The sequence below is a fragment of the Anguilla rostrata genome, chromosome 6, assembly GCF_018555375.3.
Source record: "Anguilla rostrata isolate EN2019 chromosome 6, ASM1855537v3, whole genome shotgun sequence".
In the NCBI taxonomy this organism is placed as follows: Eukaryota; Metazoa; Chordata; class Actinopteri; order Anguilliformes; family Anguillidae; genus Anguilla; species Anguilla rostrata.
This window is the reverse complement of record NC_057938.1, coordinates 186,329-195,922: the sequence shown is the minus strand read 5'-3', so window position 1 is coordinate 195,922 and position 9,594 is coordinate 186,329. Positions and strand designations below refer to the sequence as shown.

Sequence of the window (9,594 nt, the reverse complement as noted above, 5' to 3'; positions counted from 1 at the left end):
ATACTATAAAAATACTCAGTTTGTACTCAGAAATATTTTTTGTATCCTGAAAGCACCAATGCTCATACACTATCCATGACATATCCGTGATTTGGTATTGGCCTTTTGGAAACCATGTTGCTAACACAATCAACATAGAGCGTTACATTTTAACAAAACAAATGACGTTTCAGACAGACCTCCCTTGCGCATGTTCAGAGAAGTGGAGGTCTGTTTTTCAGAGACTGCACATACACACAGGTTCATTTTAGTGTTTATTCACAATTCCAAACACAAATATGACATATATATATATATATATTACGTGTATCATACCAGTACTTCCCTTGGGCACAGGAGTCTTTGGTTGCATGTTCCCCTCTTATTATAGCATTTATGTGCACTTTTAATCCTAAAGAGTAGTAAGTACTGAGACAAAATAACCCCCAGGGAAAGGGGTCCGATGACTGCATCAGGAAACAGAGCGCAAAGCCTGCTCCTCTCTCTGACCTCACTGCATCAGTAGTGATGACCCTCTCTCTGACCTCACTGCATCAGTAGTGATGAAACTCACCATAACTTCACATCATGTGACTGCCAACAGAGCAGCATTAACTCGGACTAACACGGTACTACCAGCTTGTTTTTATTTTGGCACTTTTAAGGGAAAAAAATGCAATTTACAGAATAAAATCTCAACATTATGAGTACAAATAAAAAGAGAATGATAATGCACTTACTATACCATTCATATATTACACAATGATGCATCTTTGGGGTCTTGGACAAGAAGAGACAAACACACAAAGACAGACAGCGAACCAGTACAGGTTATTTAAAGATCATTTTTCTCCTGCGGAAGATGACAGGCAGTGTTCTTCCAGTCTCAGTGCTGTCACATTCTGTGTATAGTTCATTGCACTGGTTAAGGAGCTAGACTTACAACCAGAAGCCTGCCGGCTTGAAACTGATGGTTCAGCTCTAAACCGACTCAAATCTGAATCAACTCAAATCTGAACCGACTCAAATCATTATTTGAGTCAGAATTAATTTGCAAGTGAAAGTTTAAGAGGAAGGTTCACTAAGCCAGTGACTCTCAGCCCTGATCCCTGGGGCCTCTGTGTGTCCTGGCTAGGTCTGACTGGTGTCAGTATGACTGGGGTCAATTCTGGCAGAGGTCAGTTCTGGCTCAGGTCAGTTCTGATTGGTCTCAGTTCTGACTGGTGTCAGTTATGACTGATGTCAGTTATTGGATGCTAATCGTAAAATGCAGCATTAATTCTGGTTTGATAGAGCTTTAATGGAACACCAAACTGTAGTTAATTGGTTTGAGTCATCTGCTATAAATTTGCTATGAAATCCTGTAAATAAATATAAGCAAGAAATCCCTTGAGAGAGAGAGAAAGTTGGGCCATAGAAACCCAAATAAACAGGAGCTGCTGAAGCAGCAGAAGGTTTTCGGGTTACATTTCATATACAATAACAGACCTGAAAGTGCTGGGAGAGCCAACACGACACCTTCAGTAGTATAAATGAAAAGCTGATAAAAAAAAGTCTAGAAATACAACATACATCATCACTGTATTCATAAGCTTGGTTGGCAGGCCGTCTGGGGTCACATGTCCTCATCTATGTAGGGAATGTCTGTCTCAGACAGGGTCCTCCCAGTCTGCTGGGCGGGCTTGCAGGCCTCTGGGGCGGGGCCTTGGCTGGGAGTGACATACATGGATTGGACAGCGTGTCGTCTGGACGGCTCCTGGTTGCTTGCTGGGGTGGGGTGGGGTGTCCCACTGGTTACCTCCTTCCCTGATTTAGAACCTTTAGGTTAGCAAGCCAACAGTGCGCCCAGGTGACCAACACAGAACACTGTTCTAACAAAGTCCTTCCTCAGGAGAAAAGGTTGTAGGGAAGGGGGGGTTATACAGGAGAGAGGGGGGTTATAGAGGGCAGAGGGGGGTGTAGGGGGGTACTGACCCTCAGCGCAGGGGCTCCTGAAGCGGATGTCCAGCAGGCTCTCACAGCTGAGCAATGACACAGAGTCCAGGTTTTCATGGTCAGAGCCCGGCTGCTCCAACTCAGGCAGCCGACAGGCCAGCTCGTCCCTGAGGCAGCGAGAGAGCAGGGGGTCAACCAGCCAGCCCAATCCCACAATCCAACACTCACGCCCCTCACCCAACACCCGCAGCTCCTAAACCCAACACCCACAGCCCCTCACCCAAACCCACAGCCTCTAAACCAACACTCACAGACTCTAACCTAACACCCACAGCCTCTAACCCAACACTCACAGCCCCTAACCCAACACCCACAGCCTCTAACCCAACACCCACAGCCCTACAACACCCACAGCCTCTAACCAAGCCCTCAACCCTAACACCCAGCCCTAACCAAGCCCACAGCCTCTAACCCAACCCACAGCTCTAACCCAACACCCACAGCCTCTAACCCAACACCCACAGCCTCTAAACAAACACTTACAGCCCTAATCCAACACCAACAGCCTCTAAATCAACACCCACAGCCCTTAACCCAACCCCCACGGCCTCTAACCCAACAACCACAGCCTCGAACCCGACACCTACAGGCCCTAACCCAACACCTACAGCCCCTAACCCAACACCCACAGCCCCTAACCCAACACTCACAGACTCTAACCTAACACCCACAGCCTCTAACCCAACACCTACAGCCTCTAACCCAACACCCACAGCCCGTAACTCCCTAACAGCAGCCAAGCAGCTCGTACTTCTCCTGCTTGATAGATTTGATGCGTTCCATCAGGCTTCTCTCCTCCATGTCAGGGGGCTCCAGTGTGGCAGCCTCTGGGGCCTTCTCCAGGACCTGGGGATCAGACACACCTATGCTGGAACAAAACACTTATCCCCTACACTGGAACAAAACACTCATCCCCTACGCTGAAACAAAACACTTATCCCCTACGCTAGAACAAAGAGCATTTATGCCCTGAAATAATAAGTAAATGGAATTCACTGTGAGGGAAAATAGTACTGTGCATCGATGTGTATGTGTGTGTGTGTGTGTGTGTGTGTGCGTGTAAGTATTATTATTATTATTATTAGTAATTACATTTATATAGCACTTTTCCAGATGCTCAAAGTGCTTTACAGTGAAGGGGAACTCACCTCACCCACCACCAATGTGTAGCACCCACCTGGGTGATGCACGGCAGCCATTTTGCACCAGAACGCTCACCACACATTAGCGAAGGTGGAGAGGGAGAGAACATTTATTTAGCCAATTAAATCTGGGGATGATTTTTAGTGGCAAGTTTTTGTGAGAGCCAGATCTGGGATTTGGCCAGGACACCGGGGAACCCCCTACTCTTAGCGATAAGTGTCATAGGATCTTTAATGACCACAGAGAGTCAGGACCTCGGTTTAACGTCTCATCCGAAAGACGGCATCTCCTACAGCACAGTGTCCCCGTCACTGCCGTGGGGCATTGGGGTTTATTTGTACCAGAGGGAAGATTGCCCCCTGCTGGCCCACCAACACCACTTCCAGCAGCAACTCAGTATTCCCTGGTGGTCTCCCATCCAAGTACTAACCAAGCCCACACCTGCTTAGCTTCAGCCATTTGGCAGGAGCAGAGTGCATGGAGGTATGGCTGCTGGCAGTGTGTATATGGTGTGCGCGTGTGTGTGAGTGAGTGTGTGTACAGTGTGCACGTGTGTGAGTAAGTGTGCGCGTGTGTGTGAGTGAGTGTGTGTATGGTGTGCGCGTGTGTGTGAGTGAGTGTGTGTATGGTGTGTGCGTGTGTGTGAGTGAGTGTGTGTATGGTGTGTGCGTGTGTGTGAGTGAGTGTGTGTATGGTGTGTGCGTGTGTGTGAGTGAGTGTGTGTATGGTGTGTGCGTGTGTGTGTGTGTGTGTGGTATGTGTGTGTGTGTGTGAGTGTGTGTATGGTGTGTGCGTGTGTGTGAGTGTGTGTATGGTGTGTGCGTGTGTGTGTGTGTGTAAAGGACCTACAGTGTTCTGTCTCTTCAATTGATTGATAGCCATGGCTTCAGCCAGCTCCAGCTGCTCGATCTCCCCCATCTTCTCAGTATACCTCCTCAACTGCTCGTTAATCAGCATCTCCACACACCTGCAGCACAGGTAGGGGTCAGGGGAGCAGTTATGCTGATGAAGCAGTGTGAAGCAGGAGCAGAGGTGATGATGATGGTGTTACTGCTTATTACACAGAATGCTTATTACACTCTTATTCCAGTGTTTGTGGGGTTGTGGGTGGGACTGTGGGGAGTGGGGTGCGGGGTGGTTTGTGAAATGAATGTAATGTGTGTGGGGCTGCAGAGGAACAGGGCAGGGTTATGGGCAGGGCTGTGTGGGGGTTGGGTCTCACATGGTGGTCTTCCCGATGTCGTTCATGCACATGAAGGGGTCAGAGGTATTGGGTGAGCGCAGGAGACAGGGGGCAAAGACGATGGCCAGCGAGTTGGAGGTCATGCGGTTGTGCTTCTCCTCTTTGGCCACTCTGGAACACATAAGAGGTGAATTATCACCTCGGACAACAAACAAGCAAGCAGACCAACCAACATTTCTGAGATTCTGTCACATGACCTAGTGAATCCAGCTACAGCAAGAGCCCTTCTCCACATTTCCCCCACAGAGCGCAAACACACTTCTGAGCAGTGGGAGATAATGAAGGCTACACTGTGGGAGATAATGAAGGCTGAGAAGTGGGAGATAATGAAGGCTGAGCAGTGGGAGGTAATGAAGGCTGTGCAGTGGGGCTAAGCAGTGGGAGATAATGAAGGCTGAGCAGTGGGAGGTAATGAAGACTGAGCAGTGGGAGATAATGAAGGCTGAGCTGTGGGAGATAATGAAGGCTGAGCAGTGGGAGGTAATGAAGACTGAGCAGTGGGAGATAATGAAGGCTGAGCTGTGGGAGATAATGAAGACTGAGCTGAAGGAGATAATGAAGGCTGAGCAATAGGAGATAATGAAGGCTGAGCTGTGGGAGATAATGAAGACTGAGCTGAAGGAGATAATGAAGGCTGAGCAGTGGGGCTGAACAGTGGGAGATAATGAAGGCCGAGCAGTGGGAGATAATGAAGGCCGAGCTGTGGGAGATAATGAAGGCCGAGCTGTCTCGTACATGACCAGGTGGAAGAAGAGGCGCTCCAGAGTGTTGAAGTTGGCAGGAGGAAGCTGCTCCAGCACTTTGTATAATCGGCGCAGCTTCTCACGCTTTTCCGGCAGCTCTGGAGAGAGAGAACACACATCAATCCATCTGTCACATCCCTCCCTCTCTCCATCTTACAATCCATCTGTCACATCCCTCCCTCTCTCCATCTCACAATCCATCTGTCACATCCCTCCCTCTCTCCATCTCACAATCCATCTGTCACATCCCTCCCTCTCTCCATCTCACAATCCATTTGTCACATCCCTCCCTCTCCATCTCACAATCCATCAGACACTTCCCTCCCTCTCTCATCTCACAATCCATCTGTCACATCCCTCCCTCTCTCCATCTCACAATCCATCTGTCACATCCTCCTCTCCATCTCACAATCCATTTGTCACATCCCTCCCTCTCTCATCTCACAATCCATCTGTCACATCCCTCCCTCTCTCCATCTCACAGTCCACCAGTCACTTCCCTCCCTCTCATCATCTCTGTCTGCTTTCTCTTTCTCTCCACCTCTCTCTATTTCTCTATGTCTCCCTCTTCCTCCCTCACTCCCTCCTTTGCCTCTGGTTCTCCTCGACAGAACTGCCATTATTGATAAAAATTAAAGATTCCAGATGATGTTCGATCGACACATGATGCCCTCACAGCTTAAAAGTGTCCCTCCTGCTGCACAGGTAACATAACATAATGATGAGAACAGGCCATTCAGCCCAACAGTGCTTGCCATTTTTCTGACTAAATTGTACCTACTGCTCTGATTACCTACAGACTAGATAGTATCCAACACCTTATCAAGCCTGAAAATCTCCAGTTTCTGCCTCTGCTATGTGACCTGGCAGACTGTTCCACACCTTGACCTCTCTGCCTGAAAAAATTCTTCCTAATGTCTGCCAATTTCCATTCATGTCCCCTCCTTCTACCATTATAACTCAACTCAGACATCACATATTACAGTCATGTTCCTTAATCTGTTACATATAATTGGCCCACCCAAGCCCTGGCCACACCTGTGCAGCGAGTGACATGCCCTGGCCCCGCCCACACCTGCCGCTGGTGTGTGGACCTACCTACAGCCCGCAGGAAGTCATCATAGTGGGTGAAGGTCATCAGGGGGTCAGGAAGCTCCCTCAGCCACTTTTTCACCAGACTGGTGATGGTGTGGATGGGATAGTCCTCCAGGCAAACACTCTGCACGTCTGCTTACACACACACACACACACACAAACATACACACATGCACACACACGCGCACACATGCACACACACACGCACACACAAACATACACAGGCACGCACACATGTACACACACACACACACACACACACACACACATACGCACACACAAACATACACACATACACACACACAAACACACACGCGCACACACACACGCACACACAAACATACACACATGCACACACACAACACACACACACACACACACACAAACATACACACACACAACACACACACACATACACACAGAGGCACGCACAGGTACGCACACATGTATACATACACACACACACATGCATACACACACACATTTCCATTAAACAAACACACATGGTGTTCAGTGGGTGTGCTCAGTGTGGTAGGCATGCTCAGTTTAAAAAAAAATTTTATTTAACCTTTATTTACCCAGGGTAGGTTCGTTGAGCACGGATGCTCTTTTGCAGCAACGCCCTGCTTCACACTCATACACATTCACACCTGGGTGGTGGGTATGCTCAGTGGAGTGGGCGTGCTCAGTAAGGTGGGTATGCTCAGTGAGGTGGGCGTGCTCAGTAACGTAGTTGTGCTCAGTGAGGTGGGTATGCTCAGTGGAGTGGGCGTGCTCAGTAAGGTGGGTGTGCTCAGTGGAGTGGGCGTGCTCAGTCAGTCAGAGTTCTCACCGCTGTCCAGCACCTGATGCAGCTCCCTGGCACGGCTCGCAGAGCCGGATTTCCGGTAGATGCCCTCGGTGTACAGCCCGTTCATCTCCACATGCCCCAACATCTTCTCCATGACGATGGGCACTGGGTTCGAGCTGCTGATCAGGAGGGACACTCGCACTCCAAACTGCAGAGTGTCAGTTTCACCGTCATACTGAAACACATGCAAACATTCACACAAATACAAATATGCACATGTATGTACTCATACATACAGACATGCACACAAATACACATACACAGGATTACACATGTACAGAAACACATAAAACTTTCACATGCGTGTACTCACATTAACAAACATATGCACGTACACATAAAATCAGAAACATGCATTTACAAACACATACAAACATAAACTCATGTACACACAAGGGATGTTAACAGTTAATCGGTTACCTGTCAATCATCAACAATCATCAACAAGATGATTAACACACTCACACACACACACACATACTCTCACACTCACACACACACACACACACATACTCTAACACTCACACACACACACATACTCACACACTCTCACACATACACACGCACACACACTCACTCACACACACACTCACACACTCAAACTCACAGACTCACACACATGCACTCACACACACACTCACACACACACATACAAACATGCACACAAACATGCACACACACTCACATACACACACACACATACATGCACACACAAACACACTCACACTCACACAAACATGCACACACACACACACACACTTCTAGATGAGCTAGATGGACACTCTCCTAGCTTAAGACCGACAGTATGTGCTTTAATTCCTTTCAACAACAAAAATTTCATTGAAACCAAAGTATAAAAATAAGATTAATAAAATGTCCTTTTCAACTTACTTTCTTGGCGCAAAGGGTGGAACAGTCTGTGGAGATCTTTGACAAGCATTTCTTGTGACAAATCATTTTACAAGCTGAAAACAACAGAAAACAGTAAAAGTAAGAAGCGAAGATGGCAGTGGGCAGTGAGCAGTGTGGAATGGTTAGTGGGCAGTGGGCAGTGGGCAGTGTGGAGTGGGCAGTGGGCAATGTGGAGTGGGCAGTGGGCAGTGTGGAGTGGGCAGTGGGCAGTGTGGAGTGGGCAGTGAGCTGTGTGGAGTGGGCAGTGGGCAGTGTGAAGAGGGCAGTGGGCAATGTGGAGTGGGCAGTGTGGAGTGGGCAGTGTGGAGTGTGGCAGTGAGCTGTGTGGAGTGGGCAGTGTGGAGTGGGCAGTGAGCTGTGTGGAGTGGGCAGTGAGCAGTGGAGTGGGCAGTGTGGGGTATGCAGAGGCTGATGGGTAATGTACGTACAGCAGCACATGAAGGCCTTCTCCATGCCCCAGATGTAGGAGCCACACTGGTCACATGACTGCATGATGTTGACCTGATAGGTCCGGAGGGTGTGGTCAAGGACACTTTCCTAGGGAAGAGTTTGGGTTAATATCCAACATCAGGGACAACTCTCGCTGAGCATACAAACCCAGGGAAGGGGTCTGGTTGGACACCACAAATATTTACAGGATATTTGACACGTCCCTCAGCACATGGCATTTATACCTTTAATGCACATGTTCCACCTATAGCCAGATATTCAACTTACTCCAGGGTGCAACAGTAGAGGGTCACCTGAGAACAGACCCTGCACCCTCTGAGACACAAGCACAGTTCTCTAACCCATTATACAACACTTCACCAAGTACAAAGCAAACAAAAACATTCCTTTTCCCATGTGGATTAACTTTCACCAAAATATTCCCATCAAGCATGGAGCTGCGCTGGAGCTGCGCTGGTGCACATGTAACATGGAGCTGCGCTGGAGCTGCGCTGGTGCAGATATAACATGGAGCTGCACTGGAGCTGCGCTGGTGCAGATATAACATGGAGCTGCGCTGGAGCTGCGCTGGTGCAGATGTAACATGGAGCTGCGCTGGTGCAGATATAACATGGAGCTGCGCTGGTGCAGATGTAACATAGAGCTGCGCTGGTGCAGATATAACATGGAGCTGCGCTGGTGCAGATATAACATGGAGCTGCGCTGGAGCTGCGCTGGTGCAGATATAACATGGAGCTGCGCTGGAGCTGCGCTGGTGCAGATATAACATGGAGCTGCGCTGGAGCTGCGCTGGTGCAGATATAACATGGAGCTGCGCTGGAGCTGCGCTGGTGCAGATATAACATCGAGCTGCGCTGGAGCTGCGCTGGTGCAGATATAACATGGAACTGTGCTGGTGCAGATATAACATGGAGCTGCGTTGGAGCTGCGCTGGTGCAGATATATGAGGTGTCAGCCACACTGCTGCAGTTTATGAGAGCAGCTCTAGAACATTCCTTCAGCTCCACACCATCAGCCAGGGGCAGGTGCAGTACTTACAAACTTGTCTTTTGATGAACTCTTTTCTTTTTTTGAAGGCTGAAAAAAAACACATTGAAAGAGGAAAACTGTGAGGCACTGAATTTTACAATATACTTTATTTTCTACGCAGACATGGCACTACCCTAGAGTATGCAGCCCTGCTT

General features: G+C 48.6%; 1 protein-coding gene across 7 annotated transcripts in view; it reads right to left on the bottom strand.

The window, feature by feature from the left end:
• Nucleotides 1–241: 241 nt before the first annotated feature.
• Nucleotides 242–9,594, bottom strand: part of LOC135258084 (unconventional myosin-IXb-like) — a 51,703-nt gene continuing 42,350 nt past the window's right edge. For 4 of the 7 annotated variants that reach the window (XM_064341308.1, XM_064341307.1, XM_064341306.1 and 1 more), the window contains 11 exons: nt 9,449–9,487; nt 8,389–8,497; nt 7,940–8,013; nt 7,031–7,223; nt 6,202–6,330; nt 5,096–5,201; nt 4,340–4,471; nt 3,967–4,084; nt 2,726–2,820; nt 1,954–2,081; nt 242–1,797 (listed from right to left, as the gene is read on the bottom strand). In XM_064341308.1, coding sequence (XP_064197378.1) covers nt 1,595–1,797; nt 1,954–2,081; nt 2,726–2,820; nt 3,967–4,084; nt 4,340–4,471; nt 5,096–5,201; nt 6,202–6,330; nt 7,031–7,223; nt 7,940–8,013; nt 8,389–8,497; nt 9,449–9,487 — 1,326 coding nt within the window. In that variant the 3' untranslated portion in view covers nt 242–1,594. The remainder of the gene's footprint in view (nt 1,798–1,953; nt 2,082–2,725; nt 2,821–3,966; nt 4,085–4,339; nt 4,472–5,095; nt 5,202–6,201; nt 6,331–7,030; nt 7,224–7,939; nt 8,014–8,388; nt 8,498–9,448; nt 9,488–9,594) is intronic. The other 3 variants (XM_064341311.1, XM_064341310.1, XM_064341312.1) reach the window with 3 other exon arrangements.